This window comes from Ricinus communis, chromosome 4 (genome assembly GCF_019578655.1).
Source record: "Ricinus communis isolate WT05 ecotype wild-type chromosome 4, ASM1957865v1, whole genome shotgun sequence".
NCBI lineage: Eukaryota > Viridiplantae > Streptophyta > Magnoliopsida > Malpighiales > Euphorbiaceae > Ricinus > Ricinus communis.
In genome coordinates this window covers 32,246,235-32,270,899 of record NC_063259.1, presented here as the reverse complement: position 1 = coordinate 32,270,899, position 24,665 = coordinate 32,246,235, and the positions used below count along the sequence as shown (strand labels likewise).

Sequence of the window (24,665 nt, the reverse complement as noted above, 5' to 3'; positions counted from 1 at the left end):
AATTACATAATTTATCACTTAGAATCATGTGATTAAATATATATACATATTTTTTTAGAAGATCCATGCAATGTAAATAACTTGCTATTAAAAAATAAAAATAACTTAGAAAATCCATTAGCTGTACGTATTTGACCTCTATAATGTAAATGAAGAAATTGTTTCCAACTTTCTAATCCTACTAATACTGTCACCTGAATGTCGCTTATTAAAATAGCAGATATTATAAGAAACATTCATATTCAAAATTAATATTAACATTAAATAACTATATTAGTAGATATTGATTAATAAAAGGCGAATTAATGCATGGCTATTAATTGGACACAGAGAATTAATGTATATGTATAAATAGAAAGATAACAATATTCAAAAATAGAGTGGTAGTAAAATTATCAAAAACACTCTTAATGATTTTAGGCGCCAAAATATGATAAAAGAAACCATCACAGTAGATATACAAGTTGTCAAAAAATTTGTCAAAATTTTCTTTCTTTTTTCACTCTAATATCCAACGACCAGTACTAATATCTCTCTCTCTTCTTTTTTTTTTTTATATTAATCTAGGTTTAATAAAAAGATCATGGAAAACAAAAGCAATTTGATTACAACAGCTAAATAGTTAATTCAATTTAATTTATGAGTTGCTTTAAAACTAGTATAAGGTGAAAGATTTTTGGGTTTGCCAAACAAAATCAAAATTTGTGAACTAATTTCAGTTTTTCTTCCATTTTCTTTAACAATATAAATGTCTTCTTTAATAGATGATATATATAATAACCGACAAAAAGATCAATTAATGGAGGAAATATTTGAGTTTAGTGAAAATGACAGTTTGATAGAAGATGACGATGGAATCTATGGTAACCCAGATGCAATGAGCAATAAAGGAGAAAGAGACAGAAGTACTTGCTATGCAGGGAAAGATGCATAGGTTAAATGATCCAATGAGCTAATTGCTGTTTCACAAATTAAAAAAATGCAAACACAGAAGAATTAGAAAAAAAATCATATACATTGACAAACAAAAAAAAAAAACTTGGTGATAAAGAGAAAGAGAAAAGAGAGTGGGTAAGAACAGGAAAAAAAACTCGTAGAGAGAGAAATAGAGAAAAAAAAAAAGAAAATTAAAATAAGATTGTAAGGGAACAATAAAAGAGGAGGATAATGGAAAGATGTACAGGTTGCTAATTTTGAAAAAAATGAAATAGAATATGATTTGTTGAAGATTTAAATGATTTAATGAATTAATTGTTGTTTCACAAATAAACAAGAAAAAAGCAAATATAGATAAGAATTAGAAAAATATATATATATATTGAAAAACATAAAAAACTTGGTAACAGAGGAAGTGGAGAAAGAAAAAAAGAAAAAAACTCAAAGAGAGAAAGATAGGAAAAAAGAAAAAATTAAAACAAGAAGATAAGAGAGAGAAAGAATCGAGATGTTGAGTAATTCAAAGTCTCTCAATATAGCATTGACTAAGAGAGAAATTTCTTATTTTGAAATTTCAAATTCTACAACAAAATACAAACTCTAAACTCAAATTTTATTAAAAGCAGTCAATTCATTGCACATTAACACGACTCCACAAACTAATCCGGTAGATTTACCCTTAAAAATAATAGGGAATAAAATTCTCATTTGCTCTAATTACTAACAACTACATTTGTCCCAAAATAATTCAAATATAAATTGAGAAATATAAATTTTTTATTACTAAATCGTTTATAAAAATTACAAATTGAAAATATAAGATATCAAAATTAATTGCATGTGGTAGTGTTTATGTTATTAATACAGAATATAGTTTAGAACAAAAACAAAGAGAAAAAAGAAAACTATTTTGAGATACAGCAGTACTTATAAATAAAAGAAAATTAAAGTGCTTAACAACCCAGTTGGCTGGAATTTCTATTTACATATAAATAAAATACATAAATGATGTCATCAGTTTGATAAATGTAATCCTACTAAAGTTTATGATGGTCATGGTGCATGTGGAAAATTCACCAATTACTAACGTGTCTTATAAGTGGAACATTCTTCTCAGCACGCTGTCTAAAAATATTGAGGTTATTCTAGTATTAAGTCAGAAATGGTAGACTGACGTGAACCCAAAGAGAAGAATTCTTTTACAGGGAAAAATCTCACGTAGCAGATAACTCCACTACAGCCGGTGAACTTTTGCTTCACTTTTTATGTTTTTTTTTTTTTTTTAAGTAAGAGATCCTGAATTCTTTTAATTAAAAATAATAAGATCAATATAATCAAGGAAAATAAAAAATAAAATCTCACTTCAATAATGAGGCTTTTCATTATAAAATAAATAAATTAATTAATATAAACATAATATTTAATAAATAATATCGTATAATAATATTTATTTTAATATATTAATAGATGGTTCTATCTATTTAAAAACAATTTCAAGAATCTCATTTCACTATTTACGTCAGGCCAGCCAAGGACAAGTAAACCTAGTTGCAAATTATGTGCAAGTAAAAGAATGAAAGAAAGAGAGAAAAGGAACACGTGTAAATTAATTAGTAAATGACCGAAATACTTCTTCTATAAAACCAAACCACAATCTTAGCATTCACCACTCAGCAGCCGCCTCTCCTACCCCAATTAGCACAGAAGATTTGGTGGTTCCTCTCCTTGTGAAACATGGCATTGCCATCAGCTGCTATGCAATCCAACCCTGAAAAGCTTAACTTATTTCACAGATTGTCAAGCTTACCCACCACTAGCTTGGAATATGGCAATAATCGCTTCCCTTTCTTTTCCTCATCTGCCAAGTCACACTTTAAAAAACCAACTCAAGCATGTTTATCCTCAACAACCCACCAAGAAGTTCGTCCATTAGCATACTTTCCTCCTACTGTCTGGGGCAATCGCTTTGCTTCCTTGACCTTCAATCCATCGGTGATTCCTTAATTATTTACCATGAATTTTTTTAAACGAAAAATAATTCAGTTGGTGGTCTAATCTTATTACTTCAAGTTACTTACCCCCCTCCTCTGAAATTCTTGTGCAGGAATTTGAATCGTATGATGAACGGGTAATTGTGCTGAAGAAAAAAGTTAAGGACATATTAATTTCATCTACAAGTGATTCAGTGGAGACCGTTATTTTAATCGACTTATTATGTCGGCTTGGCGTATCATATCACTTTGAAAATGATATTGAAGAGCTACTAAGTAAAATCTTCAACTCCCAGCCTGACCTTGTCGATGAAAAAGAATGTGATCTCTACACTGCGGCAATTGTATTCCGAGTTTTCAGACAGCATGGTTTTAAAATGTCTTCGGGTGAGCACTCGGGGAAGATATATGCAATACCAATATGTGTTTGTTAGATGCTAATATTTGCTTTCTGCCAGTTGTTTACATATGATAATACCATGCACGAACTGATATTTGGTTAAATGATTTTTTGAAGCAGATGTGTTTAGCAAATTCAAGGACAGTGATGGTAAGTTCAAGGAATCCCTACGGGGTGATGCTAAGGGTATGCTCAGCCTTTTTGAAGCTTCCCATCTAAGTGTGCATGGAGAAGACATTCTTGAAGAAGCCTTTGCTTTCACCAAGGATTACTTACAGTCCTCTGCAGTTGAGTTATTCCCTAATCTCAAAAGGCATATAACGAACGCCCTAGAGCAGCCTTTCCACAGTGGCGTGCCGAGGCTAGAGGCCAGGAAATTCATCGATCTATACGAAGCTGATATTGAATGCCGGAATGAAACTCTGCTCGAGTTTGCAAAGTTGGATTATAATAGAGTTCAGTTATTGCACCAACAAGAGCTGTGCCAGTTCTCAAAGTAATTAATATATCTTTTGATTTACCATTGCTGTCTTCATTTACTTATTTCTTTTTTTGAGATAATGATACGAAGACCAAATGTGTAATTCTGTTTGATTATTCACATATCTGCAGGTGGTGGAAAGACCTGAATCTTGCTTCGGATATTCCTTATGCAAGAGACAGAATGGCAGAGATTTTCTTTTGGGCAGTCGCGATGTACTTTGAGCCTGACTATGCACACACCCGAATGATTATTGCGAAGGTTGTATTGCTTATATCACTAATAGATGATACAATTGATGCGTATGCAACAATGGAGGAAACTCATATTCTTGCTGAAGCAGTCGCAAGGTTTGTATTTTTGTGTTACTATAGCGCTACATAAGCAACTCAAGAATACTTGTAAAGATTATGTCTAAATCAAATTAATGATTTGTGTCGTCAGGTGGGACATGAGCTGCCTCGAGAAGCTGCCAGATTACATGAAAGTTATTTATAAACTATTGCTAAACACCTTCTCTGAATTCGAGAAAGAATTGACGGCGGAAGGCAAGTCCTACAGCGTCAAATACGGAAGGGAAGCGGTAATGTATTTTTCATATTTTCATTAATTGTAATTAATGTCGTACATTATCTGAAATTTGGTTTATTGGCAACGATCAGTTTCAAGAACTAGTGAGAGGTTACTACCTGGAGGCTGTATGGCGCGACGAGGGTAAAATACCATCGTTCGATGACTACTTGTATAATGGATCCATGACCACCGGATTGCCTCTCGTCTCAACAGCTTCTTTCATGGGAGTTCAAGAAATTACAGGTCTCAACGAATTCCAATGGCTGGAAACTAATCCCAAATTAAGTTATGCTTCCGGTGCATTCATCCGACTTGTCAACGACTTAACTTCTCATGTGGTGAGATTTTATTTAATTATTTAATTAAACAAAAATTATTAAAGAATAATAAATTGACTGTGTATTATCAAATAACTACAGACTGAACAACAAAGAGGACACGTTGCATCTTGCATCGACTGCTATATGAACCAACATGGAGTTTCCAAAGACGAAGCAGTCAAAATACTTCAAAAAATGGCTACAGATTGTTGGAAAGAAATTAATGAAGAATGTATGAGGCAGAGTCAAGTGTCAGTGGGTCACCTAATGAGAATAGTTAATCTGGCACGTCTTACGGATGTGAGTTACAAGTATGGAGACGGTTACACTGATTCCCAGCAATTGAAACAATTTGTTAAGGGATTGTTCGTTGATCCAATTTCTATTTGAACTCAATAATTCCTTTTTTCATTTTGTACTTCAATAAGTTATAAATGACCCGTGCACTAGCTGTGGTGATTATTGTATTTAAATTGCCTTTTAAATTAATATATGAATCAAGAATTTTATAGAAAAAATCTCATATTATTAATCTTTTTGCAAGAGCTATTGTTCGAGAAAGGAAGAAAGGGGGGAAAATATTATTTTTACTTTTTGATGATGATGATATGTATATTCTATTATATTCTAGTATATTCTCTTATTGTCTAATTAGGCACTATCCTTTTATTGTCTAATTAGGCACTAATTTAGTTTTCCTATTTTAGTTAAAAATATGTATTTAAATAGACACTAGCATTCTCATTGTATATACACTTTAGAATACAAATTCAATCTTATTATTCTCTTTTAGATGGTATCAGAGCCTCCCTTCCGTTTCTCAATATTTTGTCACCGAATTTAACTTCCATCACCACTGAAAGATTCTTCTCTCTGTGACGAATTCAATGCCATAAAAATCAATCCAAACAGACATCAAACGCTCCGTTATGGTCCGCCGAAAGTTTTTGTCGTAATTTAAAACGTTACAAAGCTTGGAAGTTGAAGACAATCAAAACGAATCGTCATTTTGACTGCTTAATATTCACTCTGCCGTTTATTCAGCTGCCGCAATTTTTTAATTACTGGTTTGTAGCTGTCCGGTTCAATCAAACCAGTTCACTTTGGTCAGTCTGATTCATCCATTTTCTGATCAATTTTTTTTTTCAACTCGAAACAGTTTCTAAGGTTTTTGACTTTTCTGAATATTTTTTTGAGGTCTGTTTTGTCAAAATAAGACTTTCTATTTCCGGTTTGGTTCAGATCTTATTATTTCCGCATATTTTTTTTGGTTTCGCGATCTTATTTCGAAACTCAAGCTTTTTGATTCTCATCCATCTTGAGTTTGAGGGAGATGATAATATGTATATTCTAGTATATTCTCCTATTGTCTAATTAGATACTAATTAGACACTAATTTAGTTTTCCTATTTTAATTAAAGATGTCTATATAAATAGACACTAGAACTCTTATTATAATATACAATTTAAAATAAAAATTCAATCTTATTATTCTTTTATACAGATAAAATGAAAGAAAAAGGAGGAAAATAAATTAAACAGTAAGTTTTCTTTTTAATGAATAATAAATTGACTGTGTATTATCAAATAACTACAGACTGAACAACAAAGAGGACACGTTGCATCTTGCATCGACTGCTATATGAACCAACATGGAGTTTCCAAAGACGAAGCAGTCAAAATACTTCAAAAAATGGCTACTGATTGTTGGAAAGAGATTAATGAAGAATGTATGAGGCGGAGTCAAGTCTCAGTGGGTCACCTGATGCGAATACTCAATCTCGCACGTCTTACGGATGTGAGTTACAAGTATGGCGATGGTTACACTGATTCCCAACAATTGAAACAATTCGTTAAAGGATTGTTCGTTGATCCAATTTCTATTTGAATTCTGTAAATCCAATGTACTTTAAACGTGTGGTGATTATTGTATTTAAATTTCCTTTAATATATGAAACAATATGGAGTTCCCAAGGACTCTAATATGTTATCTTAAAAAATACATTATACATTTTTTATAAATGTATTACCTTATAAAATAAGACTCTAATGCTCTCTAAACTTTTCTGTATTTTCAATGGTAAAAGTTAAAAAGAGAAATATAAATAATAATACTTATGAAAAAAAAGTAAATATAGAGTAAATATTTAAAGAGTATATTTGATTTAAATAAAAAAATTTATTTTTTATATTTAATTTTTTTTTTAAAAATATATTTTATTATAAAAATCACATTTGAAAATGTCTTTAAAGCAAAAAAATCTCAAAATGCTTTTTAGAGCACTATTAAAAATGCTCTTTTCCACTGTATAATGTATTCAGCTATTTAATAACTAAAAGATCTATTTTATTAATATCTTTCTATCATTTGCTGTATAATATTTTAATAAAACACAAATAATGAAAATTTTTAATCTAATAATTTTTTTTTTCATTTCAGAGCTATCTTAATTATAATAAAATACTTTAGATTTATGGAATTACGTTTGAATAAAATTATTTTTATAACACATCAATAAAATTACTGTAGGTTAATACAATAAATTATCCGTGTGACAAAAGATATATATATATATATATATTATTATTTTCAGATTATTCTAATATAAAATAAATTAAAGATTTCCAAAAAGTAAACCTAGGTGGCAGTGCAGTCAGCATAGACTACTTGCCACTTTCGACGTAAGTGATTATGACAGTAAATCTAATATCATTCATCGTCCAGGTGAGTCAACATGGCGCATCGCCTGCAGATTATTGTTACAATTTCTTTTTTGCTTCTGCTTTCATCTTTACGACCGTCTGTTCCTGAAAAGAAGTTTCTGCCAACCACCCTGATTCATTCTAATTAAATAAATATTTTATCTAATTTTAATGTATAAAATAATTAATTATAAAAATTTCAATTACAATTTAAATTAATTGTGAATAAAAATAAATTTTATAATGTAATAAGTTATCAATCTTTTAAATTTTTCTTTAAAATTCTTTTATATAATAATATATATATATATATATATATATATATATTTTAAAATTATATATTATTCTGTATTGCATCTTACTCTATTATTATTTATTTTTTAATATTATTTTTATAAGATATTAATATATTTTATTTTTAAAATTAAATATCAAGTAAAAAATATTAATGCTCAAACTCTTATTAAATCATAGTTTTAAAATTTATTTTATCTCAAACATACAATCATTTAATAATTGATGGATCCTTTTGAAAAGTAAATCTCATAGTTTATTGTGGCGTGTTACTGGCATTTACGTAACGTATGACAAAACTGAACTGTCTTTCATTTATGATAAGGTAAAACGTTTTATTTATTTTAAACAGAATGGAAAAAGGAAAAGGACAGGATAATACGCACCGTTTCTGCACCCAATAAAAAATATAAAAAAAGTCCTACAACATCAGTCAATTTTGGTTTCAGATTTTCTTTTTTCTCTTTGCTTTTATAGTCAAATTAGAGTTTGAAATGGAGTAAAGCTGCCTCTCAATAAAAGCCAAAAAGAAATTGAGGCCATTCAGTTGCCCACAGGTGCCTTATTTGAACGTCTGGAACAGAATGGCAGTCCATTAAGTGAGCTTAACCTTGTTTATATAATTGTTCTATATTTATGTTTTTTAGATTAAATAAAATTTTATAATTTATTAGATTTAATTTTATTAAAAAATAATAAAAATAAATATAAATATTATAACTGAATCAAATTGATTTTATCAATATATAACTATAGACCAATTTGACCGTATTGAACAAAGTAGGTGGCGCATAATGAATAATATTCTTTGGCAGGCGCATGCTATTGTTGAATATAATCCTGTTGCCAAATAATTTTAGTACCTTAGCAGCCAAACCGACCATGCGATTACATATTCATTCTTAATAATATACTTGGACGTGACTTTTTATATATGTATATTTAGAAATATTTTGTGAAGATCATTATGTAAAAGGAAAAGAAGAACCCTAATTGGGGCATGCGCCTGCGAAATAATATTCATTCTGCTAATTTGTAAGGGAAAGACTTCGGTGTTTGGGAATTATATAAACAAAATGGTGGTCAAGCAATATGAGCTTGACCAGGCTTACTCAGTGGACTGCCATTCTGTTCTCGACGTTCAAATAAGACACTTGGGGCCTCATTTTCTTTTTGGCTTTTATTGAGAAACCATAGATTTGGAAACTGTCAACAGCTTTATTCCATTCCAACCTTGTATTTGACTAAATAAGCAAAGTAAGAGAAAAAGAAAATAATGAATATGAAAATCTTAAAATTTGATTGATAATGTTGAGTTGATGTTCTACAACTTTCCACAGGTTGAGTGTATTGGATTAAGGGAATTAAAATATTTAAAAAAATTGAAAAAATTCTTATGTAACTTTAAAATAGTCCATGAAAATAATATTAACTTTTTATATATGAATTTTAAAGATGTTGTTTCATTAGCGAAACGATGACGAAATGGGCATATAATATTTATTACGTATATAAAATATAAGTAGTATTGTTTAGAAAGGCGTACGAGTTACTTGAGCGAATGGTACTGTTTATTAATATATATATAAAAAGGCAAAGGCAGAGAGTGTTTAGAGATGTCATCAGTGACAAGTCTCATTAGTTGCCCAAAAATGTCATCACAACCAGCAGTTTTACAATCCAACTTCCTTAACAGAAACGTCCAGCCATTTCTAACCATTCCCTCTGCTTCTACCAAGTATAGTGGCACCGCTTGTTTCTCTTCCTTTCCCTCAGTTAAATTAAATGCTAGACCACCGCAAGCATGCTTCTCCTTGAATAAAAACAACGATCACTCTACCCCCACCTCCATCCTTCCTCCAGGACCTTGGCAGTTACCTCTGATAGGTAACATACACCAGCTCGTCGGCCATTTACCCCATAGCCGCCTGAGAGACTTGGGAAAAATTTATGGACCTGTGATGAGTGTTCAACTCGGAGAAGTTTCTGCTGTGGTGGTATCATCAGTAGAAGCAGCCAAAGAAGTGCTGAGGATCCAGGATGTCATCTTCGCTGAAAGACCTCCTGTCCTCATGGCAGAAATTGTGCTCTACAATCGTCATGATATTGTTTTTGGGTCTTATGGAGATCACTGGAGACAACTTAGAAAGATTTGCACATTGGAGTTGCTTAGTCTTAAGCGCGTGCAATCTTTCAAATCAGTCAGGGAAGACGAGTTTTCAAATTTTATCAAATACCTTTCTTCCAAAGCCGGAACTCCAGTCAATCTTACTCACGACTTGTTTTCTTTAACAAATTCTGTTATGTTAAGAACCTCCATAGGCAAGAAATGCAAAAACCAAGAAGCAATTTTAAGAATCATCGACAGTGTTGTTGCGGCAGGAGGAGGTTTCAGTGTTGCTGATGTGTTTCCTTCCTTCAAATTGCTCCATATGATTAGCGGAGACAGGTCAAGTCTTGAGGCCTTACGTCGAGACACAGACGAGATACTTGACGAAATCATTAATGAACACAAAGCCGGCAGGAAGGCTGGTGATGATCACGACGAAGCTGAAAATCTTCTGGATGTTCTTTTGGATCTTCAGGAAAATGGAGACCTGGAAGTCCCTTTAACCAACGACAGCATCAAAGCAACAATTCTGGTTAGTTTTCCAAACCCTTCCCTCCTGTTAAAGTCACGTTAATGAATCCTTAATTAAGGTCTTCAACTCATGAAAGTAGTAATTGTATTGCAGGATATGTTTGGGGCTGGTAGCGACACGTCCTCAAAAACAGCAGAATGGGCGTTGTCGGAGTTGATGAGACACCCAGAAATAATGAAAAAGGCACAGGAGGAAGTGAGGGGAGTCTTTGGTGATAGCGGAGAAGTCGATGAAACACGCCTTCATGAATTAAAATACTTGAAGTTAGTGATCAAAGAAACATTGAGATTACATCCTGCCATTCCATTAATTCCAAGAGAATGCAGGGAAAGGACTAAGATTAATGGATATGACGTATATCCCAAAACCAAGGTCCTTGTCAATATTTGGGCAATCTCAAGAGATCCAAATATATGGAGCGAAGCAGATAAATTCAAACCAGAAAGATTCTTGAACAGTTCACTTGATTACAAGGGTAATTATCTGGAATTCGCTCCGTTTGGTTCTGGGAAAAGGGTATGTCCTGGTATGACATTAGGTATAACTAATCTAGAGCTCATCCTTGCAAAATTACTATATCATTTTGACTGGAAACTTCCTGATGGAATAACGCCTGAGACGCTTGACATGACTGAATCTGTTGGTGGCGCAATTAAAAGAAGAACAGACCTTAACTTGATTCCTGTTCTATATCCTACACATTGAACTTATGCAGCGTTCCTTATGTAATTTCCTTTCTTTTTTTTTTTTTTTTTTTTCTTAAAAACTTATTATTTATGTGGCCAGTTAAAATTTGTTATGGTCTGATATCGTGGAAGAGAGTGTAATAAAATCCAAATTTCATCTTATTAAAATTTTTTAGAAATAAAGCAGTGTATCAGTCCATTTATTTATTTATAGTAAAATATTAATTCTTTTTATATTCTACAGTACTGAAATATATAATTTAGTTAAAATTTAAATTTTAAATTAACTGGGAGTAATACAGTTTATATAATTAGCAACTTTGTATAATATTAACCATTATGAACAAATAGAATAAGTCGTAGCAATTGGGAATAATATGTACAATAATTAAAATAATACAAATACTATATAACTAAATATTATTATGTTTAGAATTACTGGGGTTAATGGTTATATTCGATTCTCAAAATCGAGTCCAACCCAATAACATCGATGGATTTGAAATTATTATAATTCTGGTTTTCATGTGAGTTGGTGGGATTATGAGTTTAAACAATCCTAAGACCAAAAGTAATGGGTGAGCATCCCATGTAAATGAGACTCACCTTTATATCTCTTGATCCACCATGGCCATGACCAGGTCACCTATTTTCCTTGAAATCTGATTTTGCGATCAATAAATAAACACCTACATTAACTTGTAAGTATATATATATATATTTAAACATATAAGATAAAGATATATAAATATATTGGTTTTTAGAAATCTCATGAACAAGTTTCAATAAATTGATAGAATAAGAGAAATAAGTTTGAGGATTCGCTAATAAAGAAAAGAGAGTTATGGTTCATATAGTTATCAAACTATAAGAAGGAACCAAATTAAATTCAAGAGTTTACTTATTATATTATGGACTAATAAAGATATTTTCTGTTCGGACTTGTTAGAAATTATATAAACATATTGGTTCGCCTCTATATTTAAAAGGTTAAATTTTATTATTTTATTTAATACATTATTACAAGTTATTATCGTTAGTTTGTTCTTAAAGATTATAAAGAAAAGAAGGAAAAAAAATAAAACTATCGAACATTTATAAAATAAATAAATAAACCTTAAATAAAAATCTCAAAAATTTTGACATTTCCATATATACAAGGATTTTAGACACAAAAGGTGGCATCCAAATTATGAACTGCTTCTGTTAAATGTTAGAACAGAATAGGAGCTCAGGAAGACAAGTCTTTTACTCCATTAAAGTCCATAACTTGCAAATTTAATTTTGGATCACATAAGTCTATTTCAGTAGGGACGCCAATGGATATTCTGAATGCTATTAAACAACATTTCCATATATCTAAAGAAAAAGAAAAGAAAAAAAGTGAAATAAGAAAAAAAGGAAAAAGATTCTCAAGATTGAAAAGGAATAGATCCAAAATCTCTAAACCACTCTTGAATTTGTTTGTTTGAGACAAACCATCAGAACAGCATTAGGAGAAGGACATGAGAATGAAACATTAATAAACAATTTGAGCTTAATTACCCACATAAACTGTAGCCTTTTCAAGTCTCTGAAATTTAAAGAAACACAATTCACATTAATTCCTCATGTACAGTGCTTAAATTGCTTTAGCTAACTTAGACTTAGTTTAGATTTATTTATTCACCATCTCTTAAATCTTTTTTCTTATAGTTATTTCATCCATGGGGTGGACCTCTCACTGATTCTCTTTCATTACAGTGGCCCAATTTTGACTCTCAGTCAGCACTTACACCAAGAGGAATATAAAAATCAATCCAGAATACAAGGATCCCAGTAGCAGCCTTATTTTCATACTCTATACTTTAATTAATTGTCAGATGATCATGGGGCAATAAATGACATGGGAAGTCTTTATAATAAACTCTATTATTTCAGAATCAAATCCCAATTCATTGAATGGGAAAATATTTTAATTTCTAGCTTTCTGATGATACAGCTGACTAAATTTGACTTCATAATACTTGTCTTGTATTCTAGGCTACTGATTTTGACTTAAAAGAAACATTTGGAGAATAGTATTCTTTTATATATAAAATCTTAATCTGGGTCTACAGACCTCAGTTACGTCTAACACTACCCAACAACTCCGCTTCCGAATTATTTGATTACTTAATTTGTTTTGAAGTTAATAGTAGAAAAATCTAAAATTTGTTTGTAAAAATTTCAAAACTTTAAAATTTAGGGGGAAAAAAGCAGAAAACCTAAAATACGTGGACAGAAAGTTATATAGAAAAAAATTAGAAATTAGAAGTCAAGTAATTGGAAAATAAAGTTTGAGGGGCCAACACGTTATACCAATTCTAACAATACTTTTTATATGCTTTTTTTATTAAATTATAATTTTATTTTTATTAATAAAATAAAAATAAATAGAAAGAAAGAAAAAATGTGACTTCATGCATAGATTGAGGGGAAGTAACGTGAATAAGTAAAGGATCAGTTTTAATCATATTTAAAGAAGTTGAATTTGATTATTTTCTAATTTAAAATATAAAAAGTTTTAACTCCTAGTTCGAAATTAAGATATAATTAATTATTCTTTTTATCTCTATAATTAATTAATTTCTCTCCTTTTCATTAAATAAATTTTTTATGTAATTAAATATAATATAATTTCTTTTCACTCTTTATTGTCGCGTATAGCATTAAAAATATATATAAAATAAAAAATAAATAATACAATATATTTACAAATTACTTAAAAAATACGTTGTCGCTTTTTAAATTTATTTTAAACGGAAAAACAAAAATCAGAGACTATTTTAAAAATTTAAGTATTGAATATGATTTAACAGCTCCGTTGGCAATGGTGAAATATTTTGGAGTACCTTTGAGGCTCCCCAAAAATGAACGTGCATAATCAGTATATAGCTGACATCAGTCATCTATAAAAGCTAACCACAATCTTGGCATTCAACACTCAAACAAAGAAACAAGCTAGCAAGCTTTCACCAAAAGAAAGCAGGCGAGCAAGCTCATTCTGAAATATGGCATTGCCACCGGTTGCTATGCAATCAAACTCTGAAAAGCTTAAGTACTTCTTTTATAGATTACCTTCCACTAGGTTGGAGTACGGCAATAATCGCTTCCATTTCCTTCCCTCATCTGCTAAGCCACACGCTAAACCACCAGCTCAAGCATGTTTATCCTCAACAACCCACCAAGAAGTTCGTCCCTTAGCACACTTTCCTCCAACTGTCTGGGGCAATCGCTTTGCTTCCTTGACCTTTAATCCATCGGTGAGTGCTTAATTATTTAACATGAATTCTTATCAAAAAAAGAAAATGATTCAGTTGGTGGTCATGATTTTAATCCACTATATAATCATTTTGTCTATTCTTGTTACTTCAAGCAACTTACTTACTCCCGCCCCCTCTTCTGAAATTCTTGTGCAGGAATTTGAATCGTATGATGGACGGGTAAATGTGCTGAAGGAAAAAGTTAAAGACTTGCTAGTTTCATCTGCAAGTGACTCAGTGGAGACCGTTGTTTTGATCGACTTACTATGCCGTCTTGGAGTATCATATCACTTTGAAAATGATATTGAAGAGCTACTAAACAAAATCTTCAACTCCCAGCCTAACCTTGTCGATGAAAAAGAATGTGATCTCTACACTGCGGCAATTGTATTTCGAGTTTTCAGACAGCATGGTTTTAAAATGTCTTCTGGTGAGCACCCGGGGAAGATATATGCAATACCAATATGTGTTTGTTAGATGCTAATATTTGCTTTCTGCCAGTTGTTTACATATGATAATACCATGCACCAACTGATATTTGGTTAAATGATTTTTTGAAGCAGATGTGTTTAGCAAATTCAAGGACAGTGATGGTAAGTTCAAGGAATCCCTACGGGGTGATGCTAAGGGTATGCTCAGCCTTTTTGAAGCTTCCCATCTAAGTGTGCATGGAGAAGACATTCTTGAAGAAGCCTTTGCTTTCACCAAGGATTACTTACAGTCCTCTGCAGTTGAGTTATTCCCTAATCTCAAAAGGCATATAACGAACGCCCTAGAGCAGCCTTTCCACAGTGGCGTGCCGAGGCTAGAGGCCAGGAAATTCATCGATCTATACGAAGCTGATATTGAATGCCGGAATGAAACTCTGCTCGAGTTTGCAAAGTTGGATTATAATAGAGTTCAGTTATTGCACCAACAAGAGCTATGCCAGTTCTCAAAGTAATTAATATATCTTTTGATTTACCATTGCTGTCTTCATTTACTTATTTCTTTTTTTGAGATAATGATACGAAGACCAAATGTGTAATTCTGTTTGATTATTCACATATCTGCAGGTGGTGGAAAGACCTGAATCTTGCTTCGGATATTCCTTATGCAAGAGACAGAATGGCAGAGATTTTCTTTTGGGCAGTCGCGATGTACTTTGAGCCTGACTATGCACACACCCGAATGATTATTGCGAAGGTTGTATTGCTTATATCACTAATAGATGATACAATTGATGCGTATGCAACAATGGAGGAAACTCATATTCTTGCTGAAGCAGTCGCAAGGTTTGTATTTTTGTGTTACTATAGCGCTACATAAGCAACTCAAGAATACTTGTAAAGATTATGTCTAAACCAAATTAATGATTTGTGTCGTCAGGTGGGACATGAGCTGCCTCGAGAAGCTGCCAGATTACATGAAAGTTATTTATAAACTATTGCTAAACACCTTCTCTGAATTCGAGAAAGAATTGACGGCGGAAGGCAAGTCCTACAGCGTCAAATACGGAAGGGAAGCGGTAATGTATTTTTCATATTTTCATTAATTGTAATTAATGTCGTACATTATCTGAAATTTGGTTTATTGGCAACGATCAGTTTCAAGAACTAGTGAGAGGTTACTACCTGGAGGCTGTATGGCGCGACGAGGGTAAAATACCATCGTTCGATGACTACTTGTATAATGGATCCATGACCACCGGATTGCCTCTCGTCTCAACAGCTTCTTTCATGGGAGTTCAAGAAATTACAGGTCTCAACGAATTCCAATGGCTGGAAACTAATCCCAAATTAAGTTATGCTTCCGGTGCATTCATCCGACTTGTCAACGACTTAACTTCTCATGTGGTGAGATTTTATTTAATTATTTAATTAAACAAAAATTATTAAAGAATAATAAATTGACTGTGTATTATCAAATAACTACAGACTGAACAACAAAGAGGACACGTTGCATCTTGCATCGACTGCTATATGAACCAACATGGAGTTTCCAAAGACGAAGCAGTCAAAATACTTCAAAAAATGGCTACAGATTGTTGGAAAGAGATTAATGAAGAATGTATGAGGCGGAGTCAAGTGTCAGTGGGTCACCTAATGAGAATAGTCAATCTGGCACGTCTTACGGATGTGAGTTACAAGTATGGAGACGGTTACACTGATTCCCAGCAATTGAAACAATTTGTTAAGGGATTGTTCGTTGATCCAATTTCTATTTGAACTCAATAATTCCTTTTTTCATTTTGTACTTCAATAGGTTATAAATGACCCGTGCACTAGCTGTGGTGATTATTGTATTTAAATTGCCTTTTAAATTAATATATGAATCAAGAATTTTATAGAAAAAATCTCATATTATTAATCTTTTTGCAAGAGCTATTGTTCGAGAAAGGAAGAAAGGAGAGAAAATATTGTTTTTACTGTTTGATGATGATGATATGTATATTCTATTATATTCTAGTATATTCTCTTATTGTCTAATTAGGCACTAATTTAGTTTTCCTATTTTAGTTAAAAATATGTATTTAAATAGACACTAGCATTCTCATTGTATATACACTTTAGAATACAAATTCAATCTTATTATTCTCTTTTAGATGGTATCAGAGCCTCCCTTCCGTTTCTCAATATTTTGTCACCGAATTTAACTTCCATCACCACTGAAAGATTCTTTTCTCTGTGACGAATTCAATGCCATAAAAATCAATCCAAACAGACATCAAACGCTCCGTTATGGTCCGCCGGAAGTTTTTGCCGTAATTCAAAACGTTACAAAGCTTGGAAGTTGAAGACAATCAAAACGAATCGTCATTTTGACTGCTTAATATTCACTCTGCCGTTTATTCAGCTGCCGTAATTTTTTAATTACTGGTTTGTAGCTGTCCGGTTCAATCAAACCAGTTAACCGAACAAGTTCACTTTAGTCAGGAGGTGTTATTAGAACTCTTATTATAATATACAATTTAAAATAAAAATTCAATCTTATTATTTTCTTATACAGATAAAATGAAAGAAAAAGGAGGAAAATAAATTAAACAGTAAGTTTTCTTCTTGGAACCACTTTTTCAGAATCATACTGTTTGAGGAGGAAATGAAGCAAAAAAAAAAAGATATATTATTTTTGTACTCACAAATAACACCTCCTGCATCTCGTTCTCAACTTTTTCTCTTTTGATATCTTTATTTTATTAACCTTCTTTCATTACAATTTTATAAGCACAAAAATTCAAATTCTAAAATCTTCCTTCTTTGGAATTTATTATATGATTAAATGGTCTTTTAATTTCTGTGTGTTTATTTTATTTTGATTTATAAATCTAAATTTTCTCCCATTATTTATTTTTATATGTAAAGTAGATTTTTTATATTCTTGGTTTTTAAATTTGTCCATAGCTTGATATAAAAGGTATAATAGTAATTCAGTTTAAATTGTCTTTATAAAAATATTTGTTATTATTTCTTTTTTCCACGGGGGAAAAATAATTTATATTATCTTTCTATTATTTTCTTCACTTTTCTTTCTCCACCTTTGCTTTTCCTACCTTATTCTTTTCCAAACAAAATGTTATTATTGTAAGTCGTTTTATTATAATATTCCAGATTTATTTTTTTTGTTTTAATATATTTTACTGTATACTAATAATAAAAATATATTAATGAAACTATTTGTAATCTAATAATTCTCTTTCAGCATTATCTTCCTTAGAATTAATATTATGTAATCACTACTAAATAAAATAAAAATATTATTATATTTAAATAAATAAATTTTGTAACGAACTAACAAAATTACTATGTACATGAGCCGAAAGATATATATTATTTTCTGATTTATTTGAAAAGAGTTAAAAGAAAATTTCCGAAAAGTAAACCTACGCGACACTTCAGTCAGCATAGACATTAACGTGAGGAAACATATGATTGACATTGAAACTCCGCATATTCATTGTTAATTAAGCCCAAAAAATTGGCAATTACAAGTCAAAAATGGATGTCGACTGAATGAATGGATTCAAAAGGCGTTTGGAGCAATAGAAAATTTGAAGATATAAATATTATATGTCTAGAGAAAAAAGTGTTTTAAGTAATTTAATTACTATAATAACTTATTTATTTAATTAAATAATTTTATCAAATATAAATTTATAAGAATAATAATTCTAGTCATATCAAATAATGTTTAATATAAATAATACTAATTTTAAATTAAATTTTAAATTCATAAACTAAAAAGAAGAGTCAAAATAATATTATTCAATGGATAATACAATAATTTAATTATAATTTTAAATTTAAATTTTAGATATATAATTATATTAAAATTTTAAAATAATATTTTATCATTCAAAAAAATTATTAAATATTTTTTAAATTAGTTTTAAATAAATAAATATATATATTAAAATCAACTCCAAATAAATAAACACCAAAAGTAAAAGATAACTTGCTCCAGCGACCGAAAACAAACGAGCAGACATGATTTAATTTAAGTATATATATAATTTTATTCATTCCCCCACGATTTCATCTTTATTGACCCTGTCTTTTACTTTTTGTTGTCCTTTTCGCGACGAGTGGCTGATCTTTGTTGACGTAAAGAAAATATAAAATTATTAATAGATTCTTCTGGACAAATCAACTGTATCTATTTTATAATACTAAGATATTGTTCTTTATTTTAAACAGAATAAAAAATTAAAATTGTATAAGAAATTAATAACAATCTTTTATAACTTAATTCAAATTTTAGATATAAAATTATTTTAAAATTATTAAAATAGTATTTTAGCATTGTAAGAATTTTATTCTAACATCTTTACTCTAAATTATTAAATAAAAAATAGAGTAGAAAAAAAGATTAATACAGTCATACACACTTTCTTTAAACTAGATTAAAAACAATAACATAATTATTTTCATGAATTTATTAATTTTTAATAATTTTACAAAATGTATGATTTATAAATGGCTTTTACAAACCAATTAGTAAATAAATAAAATAATGAGAATGTATTTAATTAATACTTTAAAGGGTAAATTTTCTCTAAAATGAATTATTTTTATCAAATTTTTGTAACCTTTTAATGATTTTACAAAATTTATAAATGATTTGTAGATTATACTTAAAATCTCTTTTATAAATATTGATAAATTTTTATTAATTTTGACAAACTATTATTACTTTACTATTCAATTATTTAAAAATAAAATTAATAATTATATTTTCATTATAATCTTCGTTTTCTTTTTCACGTATACTTTAAGTGTTGTTTCACATAATATTATATACAATTTTATACACAAACAATATATTACTGTATCAAATCTAGATCCGCTTAAATTTTTTATCTTACAGTATAAATTTTTTTATTAAAAGAAAAGAAATAATCATATCTTAATTTGTCTCTAGCCAAAATACCAAATACATGTCATATTTATTATATTTTATATACTAACTAAACGAATAACAATCATCTTTTAACAACATATACAATTATATATACACAAATAATAAATTTTAAGTTATTGTTTTGTTAGATTCAGATCCACTTAAATATCTTACCTTACAATATGAAACTTTTTTTGTCAAGAACAATAAATTGTTTTAAAAAGAAATGGTCAGTTTGTGATTTGTCTCTAATTAAACCATCAAATTTATCTTATATGCATTATATTTAGTGCACTAAGTATTTTGATAGATACTAATATAAATGATTATCCAAATAATCTCTCTAATAAAAATTTAAAATTCTATAGCATAATTATTTGGTCAAAACAATCCTTCCAAATCACTAGATTCTGTACTTGAAAAATATGAATAAAAAAATGTAACTATTTCGTTTGTGTTTACAAGTTTAGGAAATATAATTACAGAATTATTTTTGAACTTTGAGTTTCAATTAATTTTTTTTAATATAGAGAATATAGTGAAAAGATAATAATAATAATAATAATAGTGTTTTAGAAGTTATTATTAATATTTAATTCTCTTAATACCAATACATCAAATATCGTTTTAACTGTTTGGACAAATCAACTGAACTTTCTTTCCATTATTAATACTAACATTTTATTTATTTTTAAACGGAGTGGAAAAGTAAAAAGAAAAAGAAAAAGAAATAAATACACTAAAGAATTACGATAATATCGTATGAAAAGTCGTAGAAGAACAACTGAACATATATCAATCAAAATTTGATTTGCTGGAGAGTTTCAAATTTAGTGGAATAAAAGTTTGAAGTGGAGAAAGGTGTTTGACTGAGGGCAAATTAGTTTTAATTTGCTATTCCAACATTATTGATGTTCACTCCGTCTGGCGCTCAGATGCATTGCAAGAATAAGCTTAAATAAATATTTTCTAATTTGTTCAACCTATTTTAAATATTGAACAATGGAAGACTGAAAACTAGAAGGTGGACCCACAAGTCATAGCTGCCTCTTCTGAGTCAATATATGGCAACGGGTCTTTTAGATGAATGCCCAGTTAAATTACTAAAAAACCCCTGAAATTTATCATACTACACACATCAATCCAGCCATTTTAATCTTTTTTATACAGTTAAGTGTAATATTTGGAGGCAGTAACAATATTAAATTTTAATCTCTGGAATTAAAATTTTGAAACTATAGGCACCAAAAGTTACATTGTCGTAACCCATAATTGGATACAGCCTGTTTTCTGGAGCAGTGAAAGCAAACAAATGCTGAAAATTGATCCTGGAGTAGGTTCCGATGAAAGAAAAAATAGGAATAAGGCACGTGCTTGTTTTAAAATTTACATTATTAGACATACGTAACATATGATAATGATGATTGATTGAAAGGTGACTAAATATTAATTTACCTTATTAAACATATGTAACATATAATAACGATGATTGATTGAAAAGTGAGTAAATATCATAATATACAATTTTATATTTCTATTTTTATATAAAAACATATATTAACACTGTTAAATTACAGTTTAAAAAAATATTAATATGATATTAACGGTCAAACAATGACTTTTTAAATTGTTAAACTTTAAATCTATATATAATTAAATAGAAAAAAATATAATAACAAATGGCTGATCAAAATAAAAAATAGTTAAATTTTTAATATTAAATATTTTATACTGAAAATTATTAAATAATATAATCAGAGTATTAATTCTAGAAAGAATATAACTATTAGAGTGAATGTTGGATTTTAATAATCTATTGTAATGTTTAAATTAATAATATGGCCATCGTTGACGCGACTGAAATTGTTGGTGTTAGTGGGCCAATTAAAAGAAACATAGATGCAGATAGTTTGATTTTTGTTCCATGCAAAAGAATGTGATTCGGTTTGACCCGTGAAAGAAAGGGTGGAATTTGTATACTATCTGCTTGTGTGATTCTATGCCGAATGATTATTTCAGTTTAGAAATAAAAAGGAAAGAAACTTCTTCTACTTTAGACAATTCTTCAAATTCAGATAAGTAATTGAATTATGTTGTAACAACGGTCTCACCTGCCATAGTATTTCGTGTGGAAATTATATCATTTTCTTTCTTGAATAATTGTAACTCTAAGTTAAAAAGAAAATTCAGTAACTTTGAATAATTCAACATCCACCTAAATGACCTAAGACTCATTACTTTTTTTAAACTTTATTTTCCCTTTAATTTGCTGTTGTCTTTGAAATTTATTTTTATTGAATAATTGCTGAATGAGTTACAAATTAAAACAAAAAATAAACTCTATTTTTATAAGCATAAGATTTCATTTTTAAATAAATATTTTCTTACACTTGTTGATTGTACTCAATAATAATATTTTTATTTTTTAATGAATGAAGGCTTTGGTTCAGTGGTCGAAGGCTGAACCTTACAGTTAGATTCTCATTCATTGCAAGAGTTGTTTCTTTATATTATTGGTTTATGCTCTTGGCTTGCTTTACAATCTACTTAAGCTATCCTATTTATAAACATAATTTGATGATCTATACAGTGTAATTAATACTATCAACTGCCCCCCCCCCCCAAAAAAAAATAGACAGTTTTTATTATTTTGTATTAAAAAAGAGAGTCTCGAATCAATCGGAAACTGCCACCAATTAAAACTATAAGTTCTAGTTTCACTTTATCACACCATTCGCAGATAAATTTAATTACATATTATATTTATATTAATTAATTATTATTAACCATTTATGATTTAAGGCTGACCAATATAAGTATAAAAACTAATAGATAATACATTAAATCATAGTAAACGGAAATTTGGTTAGTTTTATCCACATTATATCTAAGAATTCTTATCCAAACTATTCATAGCTACCCAATCTGTGATACAATGGCTTGGTCTTAGAATACGATTTATACTTGGAAAGAAGAAAATTCGTCCTCATAAATCATAGTAAACGGAAATTTGGTTTCCCGTACATTAAAACAAAGACATTGAATTTATTCAACACTAATACTCGCAAATATGTATGTATGGCCTAACGCTCCTTCGAACAACTTGCACAATAAAAATTTTGTAAGATGCATATTTCATAATTAGAAAAACTCTTCCTAGAAGTTGATAATGTATTGAAGTATTTCTGGTACAGAAGGGAACATCGAACTTATTAATTGCTGGAAAGATGAAATGAGAGTCTCCAAATTAAAATAACAGGAGCTCAAGAAGATAAGTTTTGCAGTGACATGGCAATGGACGGATTACAGATACTATAACCTCCGTCGACGACAAGATTCATGCCGCTAACGTACTTAGAATCATCACTTGCCAAGTAAAGTGCTGCATTTGCTATATCTTCTGGCTCCAATATCGCCGCTTTCAAATTACCAGCAGTAGAAACCAGGTCCTGAACCGTTTTCATAGTCAGGTCATCGACCTCCACCTTCCCGAAATTTTTGGCCACCAAAGGAGTCGCAACTAAAAATGGAGAAATACAATTCACTCTTATCCCATATTGCCCCAATTCCACACACAGGTTCTTAGCAAAACCATTGAGTGCGTGTTTTGATACCACATAAGGATGAGGAGACTGTAAACAAGTGGATGCACCGTTACTAGAAGTGAAAAGGATGCACCCTTTCTTTGCAGGAATCATGACCCTTGCAGCATGTTTGGCACCCAAGTAAGCACCAAACATGTTGATCTTAAACACCCTTTTGAATTCTTCGTTCTCTGTAGCCAAAATTCTGGTGTCCAATTTGCCTGCAACACCAGCGTTATTGAACATGATGTCAAGCTTTCCGTACTTGGAGACGGCTAAATCCACAGCGTTCCGAACATCAGAATCACATGTAACATCGCAGTGGACGTAAGAGATGATATCTTGGGAGCCAATTTGTTTGCAGAGCGAGCTTCCAATCTCATCTTGGATATCTGCAATCAAAACCTTTGCTCCATGTTCAACAAAAAGCTTTGCACTAGTTGCTCCCAGTCCGCTTGCTCCTCCAGTGATCAAGGCAACCTTTCCTTCAAGCCTGCAACAACGGAATTCAATTAAAAAGAAAAATGTTAACTAAAACAAACAAACTGACGAGGCTTTCTTGACAGCTTTAATATTAAAAATAATTCAACCTTTTGGGGGTGGATGTCTCCGCAGAGTGTCCGCTCATCTTGATATATTCGATCTCTTAAAATTGATAGAATAAGTAAGAGAGAAGGAAGTCTGTATTTCTTGAATGCTGAAGGGCAGAAAGCTGGCTGCAATATATATCACATGCCACTCTTAAATCTTAATCAATAAAGAATTTAAAATTTATATCACTTGCTTTTGAACAATTATAAAAGCAAGAAAATTTAAAATTTATATGGAAAGAGAGGAAGAAAATAGTAATGGTTCTTTTCTTTTCTATATGACCAAAAATAGTTTGTCCCTATTAATATCTAATACTATAAGATACGGAAATTATTAAATTGTGACCAGTCAAATGTAGGCAGCGGCCCGCCAACAAATATAATCTCTAAGTGAAGTGTCAGGTTCCAACAGCTCACACATCATACTTTTTTCCTGGGCCACTTGGATTACGCTACGTGTAGAAATTTGATGATGCACCCTATTGAATAATTATATTAAAATAAATAATAAATAATAATAATTTAATAATTGATTTAGTCTCTTGCTTACTGTACCAATCTATTTTAGAATTTTTTTTCATCGACTCGTAGCTAATTTTTTTATTTATTTAAATACTTATTTTTATTATTAATTTATTTTAAATTAATTTTATATAATTAATTATTATTCTAAATTTATTTGTAATAGTTAAATAATTATAATATTTAAGATTAAAAGTTTTATTAGTAGAACTTAAATTTAAATTTAAATAATTATAATATATATATATATATATATATATAATTGAGTTAAAAATTAATTATA

At 29.9% G+C, this 24,665-nt stretch overlaps 4 protein-coding genes across 6 annotated transcripts; 3 read left to right on the top strand and 1 right to left on the bottom strand.

Moving 5' to 3' along the window:
• The first annotated feature begins 2,586 nt into the window (after nt 1-2,586).
• LOC8259981 (casbene synthase, chloroplastic-like) lies at nt 2,587-5,244 on the top strand. 2 transcript variants are annotated; one of them, XM_048373245.1, is made up of 7 exons: nt 2,587-2,928; nt 3,041-3,314; nt 3,445-3,823; nt 3,940-4,158; nt 4,253-4,391; nt 4,471-4,719; nt 4,801-5,244. In XM_048373245.1, exons 1-7 carry the CDS (start codon nt 2,671-2,673, stop codon nt 5,089-5,091), a joined length of 1,809 nt encoding a protein of 602 aa, XP_048229202.1. In that variant the 5' UTR covers nt 2,587-2,670; the 3' UTR covers nt 5,092-5,244. The 2 variants fall into 2 exon arrangements, with proteins under 2 accessions (XP_048229202.1, XP_002513340.1); XM_002513294.4 differs by having other exon boundaries at nt 2,588-2,928; nt 3,448-3,823.
• Nucleotides 5,245-9,350: 4,106 nt separating this feature from the next.
• LOC8259983 (premnaspirodiene oxygenase) lies at nt 9,351-11,045 on the top strand. Its single transcript, NM_001323698.1, has 2 exons — nt 9,351-10,340; nt 10,434-11,045. The coding sequence occupies exons 1-2, from the start codon at nt 9,351-9,353 to the stop codon at nt 11,043-11,045; spliced, it is 1,602 nt and encodes a 533-aa protein (NP_001310627.1).
• A 2,935-nt stretch (nt 11,046-13,980) lies between these two features.
• On the top strand, nt 13,981-16,670 carry LOC8259984 (casbene synthase, chloroplastic-like). 2 transcript variants are annotated; one of them, XM_002513297.4, is made up of 7 exons: nt 13,981-14,310; nt 14,467-14,740; nt 14,874-15,249; nt 15,366-15,584; nt 15,679-15,817; nt 15,897-16,145; nt 16,227-16,670. In XM_002513297.4, exons 1-7 carry the CDS (start codon nt 14,059-14,061, stop codon nt 16,515-16,517), a joined length of 1,800 nt encoding a protein of 599 aa, XP_002513343.2. In that variant the 5' UTR covers nt 13,981-14,058; the 3' UTR covers nt 16,518-16,670. The 2 variants fall into 2 exon arrangements, with proteins under 2 accessions (XP_002513343.2, XP_048228474.1); XM_048372517.1 differs by having other exon boundaries at nt 14,871-15,249.
• Nucleotides 16,671-22,827: 6,157 nt separating this feature from the next.
• On the bottom strand, nt 22,828-24,076 carry LOC8259985 (short chain aldehyde dehydrogenase 1). The gene is made up of 2 exons (XM_002513298.4): nt 23,861-24,076; nt 22,828-23,763 (listed from the first exon to the last, which is right to left on the bottom strand). The coding sequence occupies exons 1-2, from the start codon at nt 23,896-23,898 to the stop codon at nt 22,950-22,952; spliced, it is 852 nt and encodes a 283-aa protein (XP_002513344.1). The 5' UTR covers nt 23,899-24,076; the 3' UTR covers nt 22,828-22,949.
• Nucleotides 24,077-24,665: the final 589 nt, after the last annotated feature.

What these genes read in the sequence shown, in the direction of transcription:
- LOC8259981 (XM_048373245.1), top strand. Translation starts at nt 2,671, where the DNA reads ATGGCATTGCCATCAGCTGCTATGCAATCCAACCCTGAAAAGCTTAAC. An exon ending in GAGCTGTGCCAGTTCTCAAA is followed by an intron (nt 3,824 to 3,939) that starts GTAATTAATATA and finishes ACATATCTGCAG; the next exon opens with GTGGTGGAAAGACCTGAATC. An exon ending in CTTGCTGAAGCAGTCGCAAG is followed by an intron (nt 4,159 to 4,252) that starts GTTTGTATTTTT and finishes TTGTGTCGTCAG; the next exon opens with GTGGGACATGAGCTGCCTCG.
- LOC8259983 (NM_001323698.1), top strand. Translation starts at nt 9,351, where the DNA reads ATGTCATCACAACCAGCAGTTTTACAATCCAACTTCCTTAACAGAAAC. An exon ending in GCATCAAAGCAACAATTCTG is followed by an intron (nt 10,341 to 10,433) that starts GTTAGTTTTCCA and finishes ATTGTATTGCAG; the next exon opens with GATATGTTTGGGGCTGGTAG.
- LOC8259984 (XM_048372517.1), top strand. Translation starts at nt 14,059, where the DNA reads ATGGCATTGCCACCGGTTGCTATGCAATCAAACTCTGAAAAGCTTAAG. An exon ending in CTTGCTGAAGCAGTCGCAAG is followed by an intron (nt 15,585 to 15,678) that starts GTTTGTATTTTT and finishes TTGTGTCGTCAG; the next exon opens with GTGGGACATGAGCTGCCTCG. An exon ending in TCAAATACGGAAGGGAAGCG is followed by an intron (nt 15,818 to 15,896) that starts GTAATGTATTTT and finishes GGCAACGATCAG; the next exon opens with TTTCAAGAACTAGTGAGAGG.
- LOC8259985 (XM_002513298.4), bottom strand. Translation starts at nt 23,898, where the DNA reads ATGAGCGGACACTCTGCGGAGACATCCACCCCCAAAAG. An exon ending in GAGACATCCACCCCCAAAAG is followed by an intron (nt 23,764 to 23,860) that starts GTTGAATTATTT and finishes CCGTTGTTGCAG; the next exon opens with GCTTGAAGGAAAGGTTGCCT.